Source organism: Pyrgilauda ruficollis, unplaced genomic scaffold, assembly GCF_017590135.1.
Source record: "Pyrgilauda ruficollis isolate IOZ18807 unplaced genomic scaffold, ASM1759013v1 scaffold29, whole genome shotgun sequence".
In the NCBI taxonomy this organism is placed as follows: domain Eukaryota; kingdom Metazoa; phylum Chordata; class Aves; order Passeriformes; family Passeridae; genus Pyrgilauda; species Pyrgilauda ruficollis.
The window spans coordinates 10793455-10808925 of record NW_024524266.1 but is presented as its reverse complement, the minus strand read 5'-3'; the positions used below and the strand labels follow the sequence as shown (position 1 = coordinate 10808925).

Sequence of the window (15471 nt, the reverse complement as noted above, 5' to 3'; positions counted from 1 at the left end):
AGGCCTAATCCAGCCTGGCTTTCAACACTGCCAGGGTTGGGGCATCTGCAACCTCCCTGGGCAACCTGTTCCAGTAATTCACCATCCTCGTAGTAAAGAATTTCTTCCAATACCTAACCTAAATTTCCCTTCTTTCAGTTGGTACCCACTACTCCCTGTCCGGTCACCACAGTTCTTGATGAAGGATCCCCCTCTGGCTTCCCTGTAGTCCCCTTCAGATAGTGGATAGTTGCTATGAGGTCTCATGCAAACTTCTCTCCTGTAGGTTGAACATTCCTAACTTTCTCAGCCTGTCTTCATAGTGAGGTGCTCCAGTCGTCTTACCAACTTGATGGCCCTCCTCTGGCCTTGCTCCAATAGTTCCATGTCCTTCTTATGTCCACCTGATTGCTTTGCATACCTGAAGGCAATAAATTAAAAAGATTGGAGAAGGTTGTGTTTCACATGTTTTTGACTTTCCCAAGATTGCCAGGGAGCAAATAGATAAAACCGTTAAGCAGAAATGGATCAAAGTATGTGAAGTAATGTGTGCTTGGCAGTCTGTTTTGCTGAGCTATTCTATTCCTCCCTTGGGATTCTCTTAAGTTTCAGTGGGTGGTTTAAGTAGTATGTAATCCAACTGATCACATAATAATTTAAAATATAAAACCAAAAATGTCCACCAGCAATTTATTCCTTTGACAAGTAAAATATTTCTTTCAGACTCTAAAGTTTCAGCTGGTAATCAATGATGGTAGCAATTTCTCCTGAAAAGACAGAGAAGTTCAGATTATTAGGTGGAGTACTCAGCATGCCTGTGTGCACACACACATTTAAAATTTTGGCTGTCTTAAAATGGAAATAGCCACCTAAACTTAGAGGACATCTTGGATTTGTCTTGGGTCTTCTAAAACTATTCTTAAAACTATATTCTTCACATTGAAGTATCTTTTTTCACTCCCTGATTTTAAAAGTTGTCAGCATGTTCTGTGCATTATTCCAAATCATGTGCTGGAGTTGTTTAATATATACGGACTCTCATACACACTCAGGATTTCTTATGTGCAGCTCATTTCCAACTTGGTAATCTTTTGAAGAATTGTCAGTCTGGGAGAAGCATGTGTTGGAATATGCTGACCTGGGTGGACAATTGATTTGCATTTATATACAGTACTGAAATGATCAGATGCAAAAGGGTACATTCAGCACTAATTCATGCACATAAATTTTGCAAAAATGCTTGAAAAGCTTACAAATTAGTGCTTCAGAAACACAGTTTTAGAACTTGGCCTCTACTAACCTATCACTATAACTAATTAGTGCACATTTTGGTGCATATAGATGAAGAGAGACTGGAGCAAGGAAGACATATTCTTAGAGGAAAATCATAGAATATCCTGTGGTGGAAGGGACTCATCAAGATCGTTGAGGTCCAGCTCCTGGTCTTGCACAGCACCATCACCAGGAGTGCCCAAGAGCATTTGTCCAAATGCTTCTTGAACTCTGTCAGGCTTGGTGCTGTGACCACGTCCCTGGGGAGCCTGTTCCAGGGCCCAGCCACCCTCTGGATGAAGAACCATGTGGTAATATTCAACCTAAACCTTCTCTGACACAACTTCAGGCCATTCCCTCAGGTTCGGCCGCTGGATAGGTTAGAGAACACTTAAGCAAACAGAGTGTATCTAAGTCTGTGGGCCCTGGTGGGATGCACATGAGTGCTGAGGCACCTGGCAGCTGTCATTGTGGGGCCACTGTTGATTATTTTCTAATTGCCACGATGACCAGGAGAGGTGACTGAGGACTGAAGGAAAGTGAATGTCAACTCCTGTCTTCAAAAATGGCAAGAAGGAGGATCCAGGGAGCTACAGGTTGGTCAGCCAGGCCTTAATCCATAGGGAAATCATGGAGAAACTAAGCATTCCTGTATACATGGAGGACAAAAAGGTAACTGGGGTTTTTCAGCATGGATTCACAATGGTGAAATGGCATTTGACCAGCCTGAAGGGAGGGTGCAAAGCTTTTTTTCAGTGCTCCCCAGTGGTAGGACCAGAGGCAGTGGATAAAAAGGGAAATACAGGACTTTCTGTCTGAACATCAGGAAACACTTTTTCACTGTCAGGCTGGCTGAGCCCTGGCACAGGCTGCACAGGGAGGTTGTCACCATCCATGGAGATATTCAGGTCCTGGGCAGCTGGCTCTGGGTGGTCCTGCGTGAGAAGAGGGTATATGGTTAGACAGGATGATCTCCAGAGGTCCCTTTCAATGTCAACCAGTCTGTAATTCTATGAAAGGGGTCTAAGAGTTGCTCAATAAATAGATGAAAAGTATTCTCAGATTTATTTTATTCACTATAACCCATAGAAGAAATAGAAAGAGAATGAACAAGAAGGTAAAAGTGTAGATATATATTGCTTTCAGTTTGTTAGCTGTCAGTTGTGTGTTAAATTACACACAACTGGATTGCATGTAATGACTAGCTAGATCTTCAGATGACATTAACAAGAATGCAGGTTTTTTCTTACTTGATGATAAGTTCTGAAATTCCTTCCTTGTGTGGCAAGGAGTGTCACTTTTCAGGGGATTTTGAAATTCAGTGCAGAAAATAGTGAATTAAGTGCAGAGCACAGGAAGATAAGATTCACTGCTGCTTAAAGCTTTCTGGTGACCAGCTTCTCACAGAAGGGGAAAGGATGAAGACTGGGCAGCTTTTATAGGATAGACTCCCCATGAGAAGAAAGGCAGAATACTTTCTTCAACAGAATTTTGTCAGTGGCAGGTGGAGCCTGCTGCTGAAGTGGGAGTGGAGAGTGTTGCTTTGTGTGGAAATGTCTTGAGTCGCACAGCCTTAAAAGGTGAGCACTGGCATTGCTGCAGCATGGTGGTCCTCATTCAAGTGTTAAAAAGGAGGGCTTTCCAAAATCATCTGGGCCATTTGGTACATTCTAGGTGTGCTTTAAGATTGCTAAATTCTTAAGAAGATTGGTTTCCATTAATTGTTTGTGAATCTGGAACAGAAATACGAACCAAATAATATGGGCCTAAGAGGAAAAGCTTGGGAATTGCTGACTTCTGTCAGCTCTGTTATTGTCTGGATCCTGGGGTATCTCTAAAAGTTTAAGCTACATTGTTACTGAACTAGTGCTGTCTGTCTTAATTATGCAAATAGCATTGCTAAATGGTTTTTCCCTGTACTTCACATCATCTAGTTCGTTGGGTTCAGTGGCACTGTTATTTTTCAACATATTGTGGATTTGTAAATATTTGTAAACCATTAATCTAAATTTATTCCTCTGGTTTCCTCTGCCAGGAAGAAGGAAGTATCAAAGAAATTGCAATAACTCACCATGTAAAGGAAGGACATGAGAAAGCAGATCCTTCACAGTTTGAACTTCTGAAAGTACTAGGACAAGGATCCTTTGGAAAGGTTGGTAACTGAACTCTTGTGGAGCCAATTATTCAGGAATATAGCATTGAATATTGGCTGTGAAATATTTAGAACAGTCATGGTTTTGCATTAAGGCAATGTTGCAAGTGAAAACTGCTTTCTAAATTAGTGCTAATTAGACACTGTAATTGTGGCAGATCTTTTTAAAGCAGTATTTTTTTTGTGGTAACATGATACGTGGATTTCAAAGTTCAGTAGAAAAAATGGCTTGATACAAAATAATTGGGTGTTTACTATTGAGATGGAATGTCATTCTTCTGTAACTACTCTTCTCCTTTTGAGAGGGTGAGGGTTGAAATGTTTTTTTGATAAGTATTCCTTGTTGCTTGCTAATTAAGGACATCACCAGTACAGAATCTGGTTTTTGTAGCATGTTGCTATTGTCACGAACAAATTTTAGGCAATAATGGCTACTGAAGTAAATGTGATACACCCCAGTCATGTTCATTATCTGTTGTAATTTGGTTATGGTGCAGTGTATCTTGATATTTATCTGAACATCTGTTAAAGACTCAATGTTTGTAGCATTACATGAGTACTGAGATCTCACTAGGCTTAAATTTTTTATACTTTTAATTGTCCAAATCCAACTTGAAAGTGAAACGTTAAGTTCACGTGACAAGACAGACCACCAAAACTGAATGGAGTATGTAAGGCAGAACAGGAGAGCCTTTACATCCATTTTCAGCCTTAATTGCAGTTCTGAATGTGATGTTAAGCTCTAGCATGTAAAAAAACCGCCTTAGATATGGTGGGAAATTAGAAAAATAGTTCCCTTTTGGTGGTAGTAAGTTACTGTTAGTCACCTTATTATACCAGTTAAGTTTGGAAATCTAGGTGCCTAGAAGCTATAAAATTTTGTACTCCTACTAGTAAGAATTCACTGGGAAACATGATTCCAAAGGTTAGATTTAATCCAGAATCATAACCAAGTTTTTATTTGGAAATCTTCAGATCACGAGAAGTAAATCATTGAAGGGCAAGGAAAAGTAAGCTAATAAATGATCATTTCAGCAATCACTTCTATTGATAATACTAAATTCAGTACTTTAATGGGAGGGAGAAGGGGGAATGTGAGTTTTTAAAAAGCAAAAAATAATAAACTGTCTAGCTGACTCAAATTTCTGCAGAAATGCCAGTCTTATCCTCAGTTGTCTTAGCCTTTATGCAAAAAAATCATTAATATTTTTTAAAAATCCATAAATAATTTTGTTCTACTAATTTGTCATGTCGGTGTTCCCCATTCAGTTTAGAAAAAGGAAATCTGCATGCTTTTCAAGGTCTCTTGATGATGATCTGGTAGTCTCTGGATAATGCAAGGAATGTTAACATAAGTGAGAACTGGGCACAAAAGCAAACACCAAACTGATTTCACACATGTTTAACTTCCTCATGTACCACAACACGTCTCTATACATGTCCATAGTCAAAAAACCTGTGACAGTTGGTTTTGATGGTTTTCTTTTGTTTTTTTTTTTTTCATTCCTAAATCTAAAATTTGTCTCTACTGGAACTAATTTCGTGTTAAGGGTATTGAAAGCAACACCAGTCAAGAAATACCATGATACTGAAGAAGGAAATGAAACACCCTTTAATTGAGGCTAGTTGTTCTATATTGGTGCATGCAACACTAGGATATTTTTTTAATTTATTTATATATTGATTTATATGGGCTTCTGGATCAAATTTTGTTCACATATTTATGGTCATATCTGAAAATTATTTTATTAGCACATTTCCTGTGTCATCCTATGAATTTTAATAAGATAAAACTAGAGATTAATTTTAAAAAGCTGATTTTGTGTGTCAAATTTGGAAGAACTTCTGAGAGAATCCAGTATTTTTTTTCACTCACTGAAATTACTTAAATTAGACCAAAATTAATTTGGCAGAGTGTTCTCGGAATGAACTTAATGAAACTTTTAGATTATGAAAGGAGGTTTGGCTTTGCAGAATCTAAAACTCTCAAATGGAGTTTCATTGAAATTCTAGTGACTACTTGAATTTCATTGCAAAATACATTAATCTGACTTGCTTTTATTTTCTTTTAAGAATTCCTTCTAATTTTTAATGCAGGTCTTCCTTGTCAAAAAAATCTCAGGATCAGATGCTAGGCAGCTTTATGCAATGAAGGTATTGAAAAAGGCCACCTTGAAAGGTAAGCATTGTTTAGAACAAGGTAAGAGAAATAAAAAAGGTAACTCAGGGACATTGTACCAAAACCTAATCTTTCCACAGCTCTGCTCTATAGATTGTGTTTTACAGCTTTCTTCGCTGAAACGGGAAATAGCAGAATACACTGCTTTGTTTTGTAAACCTGGAAGGATTAAGGATTAACAATACCATGTTGGTAGTTAGAGAGGATAGCAGGCTCCTTCCTATGCCGCTTTCCTTAGGTGATGGTGGGTTAATGGAGTGGTTGTGTTACATCTGCCACCTGACTTGCTCCTGAGCTGTTATTTGAAACTTAATATCCTTCCGTTTTTCCTTTGCTGTGTGTCACCAAGGATACAGTTAATGCCTTTTGCTCAGTTTATAATTAGGTCATGATATTTAAAAGCACTTTCTATCATCTGTTTTATTCTAGAAGTTCTTAAGCACCTTAGTCTTTTTTTATTTGAAACAGACATATACAGTACACTTGCCCCAAACTCTTGGCATGTGATCTCGATGTAAAATGTATTTTATAAAATCTTGAGTTAATCATCTAAACTAAAACAATCACTTGAGCTATCACTTGAGATAAAAAGAATTGTGGATTGATCTGTTTCTTGGGTGGTTTTGATCTGAATGCTATCAGTAGCAAAATGAGTCTAAGCCTGAACAATCTCAATTCTGTCTCAGAGAATTCTGTAAGAAAAAAGAAATAAGGTATTTTTTACCATAGATCAAAATGAAAGTCACCTTTTGCACTAATGCCTTGACCAGGTTGTATGCTTTTTCTTTTATGTCATTGTTTAATGGTTTTGTCTGTATGAAGTTCTTCTAATTCATAACTGTACTGAAACTGAAATGATAATTTTGAGATGGCTTCAACAGCTTGTAGTGCTTTACCGATGTTATTGATTATTATATTGAATGTCAGTTTTAACGTAGCCTGTTATCGTAAAATATTTATGGAATGATGGAGGGAACAAAAACATTGGTTTATGAACTTCTACTAAAATGTTGACATTTTTTTCACTTAAGATCTAGTGCTGAATGTCACAATTCTTACACTTAAAACTATTACAGAGAGGTGTGTATTTGAACAGTTTCCTATATTTTGATTCCTTTGTGTTTTGTGGCACGTGTAATTCTCATTATTTACTTCCTATTTTTCTGAATTTGATTTCCACTCATTTAAGATACATTAATATCTTCAACAGCCGTTCACTCTCGAGCCTGTTAATAGCTCAGGACTGGTCAAAGGTCCCTCAGCAGTTGCTTTTTGAAGATGTTTGAGGGCTTCTCTTCATCACCTTTTGATTGCAATTTAAACTCATGTAAAAATTACAGTCCAGGCTGTGGTTCTAGTTTTGTGTACAGATGGGAGAGACTGATATATACTGAAATTGAGAGCATGACTTTTATTTGGGAAAGGAGACCTGCTGGGGCACTAAGAATTCAAGGATGCAAAAGGCTTGAGCAGAAAGGTGACGATATCAAGAGGATGTCACAGTCCTCAACACTTTGTATCTGGACTATCACGTTTTTCATGCACGTCTTGCTTGTGATTAATGTTTTAGAAAGAGCAGAGTTGCAGGAAATTAAGGTTACTGTTGAAACTTTAATATTAAATTAACTGGAATTAATTCTGCTTTTCATAATTGCTTTTTTTAATAACTGTTTTATATGTAATACTATATCTTTAAATAATATAGCATATTACTTCATTTATCTGTTTCTTTAGCTCTTTCAAATCTATTTCATAAATTTATTTTTGTGCTCTATAGTTAAAGATAAAAAGATCACACTTGAAAACAGTGTACCTGATCCACAAATGAAAATTAGAGAGGATATTTTTATAGAAATGCAGCTGCATTAGACAGAACACATTAATGTAACTGCACAGTCCAACTTTCTAATGTTAAGAGCAAATGCGAGAATATATACATATAATTTTGTTTACTGCAGAGACTAGTTTATTAATACACTCTGATAGGAGGTGTTATCTTTCAGTGCCCCTTTATGATGTGGAGAGAGAAACAGAGCCAAAACATTGCTAGAGCGTCTGGAATCAAATGTATTAAGAAAAATCAGTGCTTCCAGCAGAACCCATGTGGAAAATTACAGTCAAACAAAAATCAGATGTCAAGTCAAATAATGGCTTATGCTAATGCCTGAAATGAGCTCAGTTCTTTTGCACTTCTTTTGCTTGGAATTTTGTTAAGTCCATACTTTCCATGTAACTGCTGCATAGCTGCAGGCATTTGAAAGTATTTTAAATTTTTTTCTCGACTGAACCTGTCTAAACAAAAAAGGAATATTCTGAATTTCAATCTTGTAATTCAGATGAGCTGCTGAAACAGTTAAACCACACAACTAACTATCTTGTGACATTTTAATGGCTTTAGATGCAAAGGTCAACATTCAAATGTGATGTTTGCTTTGTATTTGAGCACTTATTTCATAAGCTTCCATTTTTAGGGATGTGTTCTGCAAGCAGATGGAAACTTCATAGTTGTACTCATTCATGAAAATTCATATCTATATAACTTTTTCATAAGTATTTGTTTTATTGTAAGTGCCTGTTTCTGGGAAAAGATAGATAAACGCCTTAACACCATTTTGCTTCTTGTTCTTTTTTTTCTGCCTTATGTTTTAATATCTGAAAACTGTGGCTTGTTAACTGCACAAAGAATGCTGTCAACTTAAACTGTGGATGGGGCTTCATTGCTCTGGGGCGCTTCCTTCGGGAAGATGCATTTGTGAAAGGAGCAGTAACAAAATGTAGAATAGAGGGAAAGAGAAAAATGCAACATCTTAAACCACTGAAAGCAAACTCTGATAGTTCTCCCCTGTGTAAAATGCTGAATTTTGTCTGTGTTCTGGCTGATTCAGAGCTTCAGATGGGAACCAAGCCCTGCCTGGAGCTGGCAGGGGAGTTATGGAGAACAGCTGAAGCAGGTGCTGTGCTCATCTGACTGCCCTGCCTGTATTTCTACATTGCTGGCATGTGATGCACATTTGGCTATATTCTCTGGTGGCACAGGAGCACTTACATGTCCTGTTCAGAGCCACCATGCATGGGCAGCACAGGCAGCTTGAGCAGCAACTGCTTCTAATGTCTGATATATTCTCAGTAAATGTCCTTAAAATCAAAAATATAATCTGAAGTATACACTACATTGAATCAATGTTATTTTTATTTTAAGTTCATAATAAAGGAAATGAAAAAAAATTTCCCTTCCAAATTGTAAAGAACTTGATATTTTATTAGTGTGAGTTGTTTAATGAGTTAAACCAATATAAACATCTTTATGATAGTATGGTTATATTTATGCTGTGTTTGTTTTGCCATGACTTTAATTCTCTGTGCTTTTTACTAGCAGAATGTTTTGTACATAGCTGTGGCAGTTTTGCTGTGATGTTTGAAAGGTTTACTAAGTATTGAGCAGACTGAAGGGTGGCTGTGTTTTCTCACGTGCTTTTGTTAAATTTATTTGCCTAATGTTAGGTTTTGTCAATAGCAAAAACTGAAGAAAATCAAAATGTATAAAGAAATTTATCAGAAAAAAATGTGTAGTAAATTCTCCCAGTTCTAAGGTGTGTACAGTATAATGACCTGCAGACAATTATAATATTACACAAAAGGAAGTACATCAGGAAACATCTGAGAAATACTGAGTCATAATGTTTTGGTTTTTTTTAATCTTGCCTGCTCATGTTCTGTTGTAGTTCGAGATCGGGTGCGGACAAAAATGGAACGTGATATCCTAGTGGAAGTTAACCATCCTTTTATTGTCAAGTTACATTATGGTGAGTTGCAGAAAAATTCATTTTTATAGCATAGAGTGTTTGTCAGGAAAGCTTTTAATATTTCCTCTGTGGTTCAGAAAATCATAGAACTTTTAGAGTGTTAAGTCCCAATTGTGCAGACTTGCTCTGTAATAATTCTCTTGCAAAAGAAGCACATGACTGACTTCATGTAGTGTTAAATCTTTATAAGACTCTGTAAAACTCTGTAGCCCTTTGTGTTATTAAAAGCAGTTACCTATTAATAACTAGCCATTATTTTCCAAAAACTCTAATCTTTTGTATGATATAAATTTTTTAAGTTATTTCTTACAGTTGCTTTGTTTATTCTATAGAAAATGTATGCAATGGTTGGTGGAAATTAACCTTTTAATTTGAATAGTATGAGCATCTGTAGCACAATACTTATGTGTAAGAGGGGAGGATATCAGTACTTTTAACATGTGGAAAGAAAGGGGAGTTTCTGGTTTGTTTTGGTTTGGGGTTTTTTCAACTCATATTTTTCTTTTAGGGTTTTTTTTTTTCCTATAGTTAAACCTCATGTCTCTCTCACTTTTTAAAGTGGCTTAAGTTATGTACCTTTCATTATTTTATTTGCCATTTTTTTGCAGACTAGATTGTCTCTCTTAAGCTGAGTTTCTAGAGATTTTAAAAAGTTCATTAGTTACTAGTTTGCCCTTTTAAGTCTAGCTTCTTTCTTTAAAATTGGAAATAAAATGCTGGCTAACCTAAGTAAAGTTGATTTTTTAAAGAACTTTATTGGTGATTTGCTTTACTTTCATATAGCATGGGAATTACTTGGTCCATGGTAGAGGATCAGTTACCTTATTCATTTCAATACATTTTCTCTCAAAGGAGAAAGAGAAATTAATTTTAATAAGGAAAATAAGGGTGAATTATTTGATATGTTACTTTCCTAATCATGGATAAAGTTAGGTGATATTTAATTTTTTTAATTGATCTTTTCAGCTTTTCAAACAGAAGGGAAGCTGTATCTTATTTTGGATTTTCTCAGGGGAGGAGACTTGTTTACACGTTTATCCAAAGAGGTATACTTTTTCAATTTGAAAAATTGTCTATTGATAGAATTTGACTATAAATTGTCTGTATTAGGAGAATTTACATTTTAAATTCAGTTTTCATTGAATAAAATTTTGATCTGTTTTTAACCAGGTACATGTTTTGTTTGGTTGGGTTTTTTTGTACAGTCACTTCATGGATGGGCTGATGGCAATTTACATTATTTCTGAAAAAAGTCTTAGACAAGCATCTTTCTGTGCTGCTTTTTATACCTGGCAAAATCTTCTCCTTTTGCTACCATGTTTAAATATATGACTCAGAACCTGGATTTTTATAAAGTAAATTTATGGCTGGCTTTGATATCCAGAATTCAGGGGCAGATAAGATATTCTCTTTTTTTACCCATGAATGCAAAATTGCATTAAGTATGAATATTTAAAAAGTGAGAATTGTATTCTACTTATTTTAGTAATTTTCAAAAAGTGAATAATTGTCTCTATCATGATGGTAAATGTGTCTGTGTAGATATAGGAAATAACTTCAAAGGATTTCATTGCCTCAATTTAATTTGATTATAATTACTGAAATAAATGTTAGTATCTAATGTATCACCATATTTTTTTAGAGTGTTTCTTATCCATTACTCCTGTTCTCACAACAAACATCTGTTGGGATAGAGATTGTATCCAATGTGCATCTGGTAGCATGGACTTGCAGTTGTAGCTGCTTTCCATTTTCCTTTGCCACAACAGTATCAGGAGCAGCTGGGTTACTACTGCAAAGCTTTATTGTTATTAAGAGGAGAGTAGAATGGAATTTACTTTATATGTAGATGTACCTTTACTTCTGTGCTGACCACATAAATTACATTCGTTTTGATGGTGGCATCTGTTTCAAGTTGCCCTTTGTCGTTTGTTTTGCCACAGGTAACTAGTGGGTTATTAGTGCTCTAAAACTGAGATACTCTTAAGGTTTGTAGTTCATTCTTGATTCCCAAAAAAGAATGTATATTGGCTTCCTGCTGATGACTTTTTCACCCTGAGCCACTCACATTTTATAAAATTTAACATGGTTAGATGAGAAATATTCATCATAGGTACCTGAATCTAAGCAGAGTTCATAGCTGGTGAGTGAAAAGGGCATTCTGGATGCTATTAATGTCATCCTCATACCACACTATGTGATTTTGAAATAGATCAGATGAACTGAAAGTTGTTGCTTTTTCCTATTAATTACAAAGGGAAAAGTGATTAATTCAAAGCTAGATGTCTATAGTGCAGATGCTTAAGGTTAGGAAAGATGAGTTCTATGCAACAGTTTCAAATAGCGTAGTGTGGGTGTATTAGCCTACTCATAGAATCTTTTATTATTTGAGCTTTTAAATGTTTCTTATACAGATTTCCTTTCTTGAATATGCCTGCACTAAATATTGGCTCTTTTGTAAAAGTAACATCAGCAACAAGCTATTGCACAAGCTTTAGTATTGCTTTCTCTCATGAAACTACTAAGGAGAAAACATATTCTTCATTCTTAACTCTTGTTTAAAACAATGTTCAGCTTTGCAGAAACAATTTTTCTGCTTTTGCACAAATAATAATTGCCATTCTTTTTTCTGGGTCTGTATGCTTTATCTTAAGGTATTAGTCTTAGATTCTAAAAACAAAGCAAGTAAAATAACTGAGTCACAACTGAAATAGAATCAAATAATGCAGGATCTTTTTCTGCAGTCTGAGAAGAGTTGAATTGTAATGTATTCTGTCAGGAATCACAACAGTTGATATACTGGGTCAATATGTTCATTTCAATGAACATAAACAGTGAGTAGTTTACCTTCCTATTCCAAAAAGCGGGATTGCTACCTGGGATCCTCCCTGTGCTCTTAGACGGGCTGTTCATTTTACTCCTTGTTAACTCCTGTTAGTTTGCTCCTTGATCTGCCTTTCTGCAGTTACATCTCAGGCTGCGCCTTGGGGCTTTTACCATTGCCGTGGCTTCTTTCTCAAGGTATCTAGAACCTTCCAAAATCAAGATACATATACTTTTCTTCTTTCTTACTTCATGGATGAAATTCAGGCATTTGGACTTCTTTAGTCCATTTGTTGTCTGTAAATGAAATGATCCTATCTGACCAAGAGGTAGTCACATTTAAGTGCTTCCAAAGTATTTCAGTTTCATTACAGTGTGTCTGTCTGTTTTCTTGAACAATCAGAAACAGATAATCTCCCAATTTGCAGAAAGAAGAATATATTGCCTTTAAAAGTTCTTTTTCAAGTACGTCCAAGTATTTAAAGTATGAAATAGTGTGGGTTATAAAATCCTAGTTTTTGTGTAACCAAGAAATTTGAATTTTCTAGTGTTTTGTGTAGCGACAAATTCAAGTATTGTAAGAAACCCTTCTGAAAAACCCACTGTTGTTTAGTTTGTGCTGGTGTAACCTGTACAGATTTCACATGTGACATACATTGTGCTACTTTTTCAGGTGATGTTCACAGAAGACGACGTTAAATTTTATCTGGCAGAATTAGCACTTGCTTTAGACCATCTACATAGTCTTGGAATAATATACCGGGACCTAAAACCAGAAAAGTAAGGCTCCTCTGTGAGAAATGCAATGTATTAATTTCATTTCTATAGCACTTCTTCCTTTTTCCCAACGGTTAAACTTTGGTAATTTACTATATAAATTGAACAGAGGGAGGTGGGGGAGGTTTATGAGCTATTTTCATTTAAAAAGTTACATTTCACCTGTCTCAAAAAGGAAAAAGGATCTTAGCTTATGACTTATAGGGGGTTGAGGGAACTTTAAACTCTGTTTGAAGGGGAATGGAGACAAAGCCAGAAGTAAGCCTGTGGATGGCACACCACTCTTTGAGGGACAGTGTTCTACCAAGGTTCTTTGGTCTGCCATAGAGGTAAGGGATGGAGGTCCTTTCAGCAGCAAGGATGAAAGGAATATCAATGTGTTAGAAATCTCAGAAGCAGAAGACAACAAAAAAACATTTGTACAAATCAGCAGCAAAAGGAGGACCGAGGAGAATATCCATCCTTTGTTGGATGTGAGGCGAAACAAAGGATGAAGAAAAGGCTGAGGTACTTCATGCCTTTCTTGCCTCAATTGTTGTCAAGATGCCCAGCCCCCTGAGCTGGAGGACAGATTGGGAGCAGAATGAAACCCCCATAATCTAGGAGGAAATGGCCAGCAGACTGCCATGCAATTTAGAACCCCGAAAGTCCATGGGACTGGGTAGGACTAATACAGGAGTTCTGAGGAAGCTGGTAGAAGAACTCATCAAGCCACTTTCAGTCATTTATCAGAAGTCCAGGTCAACCATAGAGGTCCCAGTCCAGGTCCCATGGATTCCCACTGGAAATTGGCAAATATGATACCCAACCATAAGAAGGGTTGGAAGGAGAAGCTACCAACCAGGAAGCTACAGGCATGTCAGCCTGACCTCATTGTCAGGGAAGGTCGTGGAGTCGTCATCTTTAGTGCCATCCTGTGACATGTACAGGACATCCAGGGGTTCAGACCACGCCAGCCTGGGTTTGTATGGGGCAGGTCCCGCTTGACCAACCTGATCATCTTCTATGATGAGGTGACCTGCTTAGTGGATGAGGGAAAGGCTCTGGATATTGTCTGCCTAGACTTTAGTAAAGCCTATTGTAACATCCAACCCTTAAGGAAAAAGGACAACCCAAGATTTTTAAATGCTCGTGGTGAAAAGGAAATTATATACCTCAAATGGAAATTGGTGTTTTAGTCCCTGGCCTACTATAAAAGCACATGCAGTGAGGTTTAGGTAAAGGGGTAAGATGAAAAGGAAGAGAGAAAAGGTGAATTAAAGAGGGAAAGAGATGAAGAGAGAAAAAGAGATAACCAGTCTTGGCTACAGTGCCAGTCCCACTGGCGGAATATCCAGGGTCCGGGGGAATCCCTGGGCTTGTTGGGGGTTTGTTTTTATAGATAAGTTTCCCTGCCATTAAGGTAAGTTTCTTGTTTTCTATAGAAATTAGTTGTTAGGCACAGTCTGTTCTTTCAGACCTTTTGGAAAATGGGTTGGGGGTCTTTGGGAATATTGGGTGGTCTTTTCTTCCCCTACACTCCATGCCTGCTTATCAACTTCATTCCTGCACTTGTGCTGTACTGTGTTGTGCTTATCTCCAAGAATTAGAACGAGGATGTTTGTCCCGGAAAAGTGCTGCCCTATCTCTGCATGGCCTCTTCTCTGGGCACATCTTGTTCTTTCTCACAGTGTGTTATTACCAGCAATCCTTGCTTATTACTTGCAATCCTTATCTGTTATTACCAGCAATCTGTGGTTGGCCCCAGAGCCAAATGACTTCCAGTGTTTGAGACATACGTGTTAGCCCCTTATCTTCTGTGACTCTATGCCTTTGACACCATTTCCCGCAGCATTGTCCTGGAGAAACTGGCTTCCCATGGTGTGGATGGGTGCACTCTGTGCTGGGTAAAAGACTGATTTATTGACCAGGCTCAGGGAGTGGTGGTGAATGGAATTACATCCAGCCAGAGGCTGGTCACCGGTGGTGACCCCCAGGGCTCTGTGTTGGGACCAGTCCTATTTAGCATCTTCATTGGAGATCTGGATGAGGGTATTGAGTGCACCCTGAGCAAACCCACAGACAACACCAAGATGGGTGGAAGTGTTGATCTGCTGGTGGGCAGGAAGGCAATGTTTGCATATGGCATGGATGGTTCCTGCCATGGAAACTGCAAAGAGGAAGGGAATGGGGTCTGGGTTATGTCTGACCCCCAGGATGAAATGCAGATGGGGGAACTAAATCCATTGTGCAAGGGGAGTTACAGAATCCAGTTCTTGAATACTTTGCATGCTTTGCAATGCAGTGATATTCAGTGGTAGTCAAGAACAGTTGGCATCTCTGAGAAGTGTGGCCTTTCTTGTGATTGAAGTGAAAAGGTGGAGGCCCAAGGTCTGCTCCTAGTATAGGGCCTGTGGGTCCTGTTCTTTGGTCCTACATGGGGATATTTATTACTTGATGTTACTTGAAGTGGTCAACAACTTTTGAAATGGTAATTACAAATGAAT

General features: G+C 37.3%; 1 protein-coding gene across 6 annotated transcripts in view; it reads left to right on the top strand.

Moving 5' to 3' along the window:
- The window catches only part of RPS6KA3 (ribosomal protein S6 kinase A3), a 73827-nt gene that overhangs the window by 31454 nt on the left and 26902 nt on the right, over positions 1-15471 (top strand). For 5 of the 6 annotated variants that reach the window (XM_041472279.1, XM_041472276.1, XM_041472274.1 and 2 more), the window contains 5 exons: positions 3287-3403; positions 5501-5582; positions 9305-9385; positions 10352-10431; positions 12882-12988. In XM_041472279.1, coding sequence (XP_041328213.1) covers positions 3287-3403; positions 5501-5582; positions 9305-9385; positions 10352-10431; positions 12882-12988 — 467 coding nt within the window. Of the gene's footprint in view, positions 1-3286; positions 3404-5476; positions 5583-9304; positions 9386-10351; positions 10432-12881; positions 12989-15471 lie in introns of those variants that run through there. The other variant, XM_041472275.1, reaches the window with a different exon arrangement.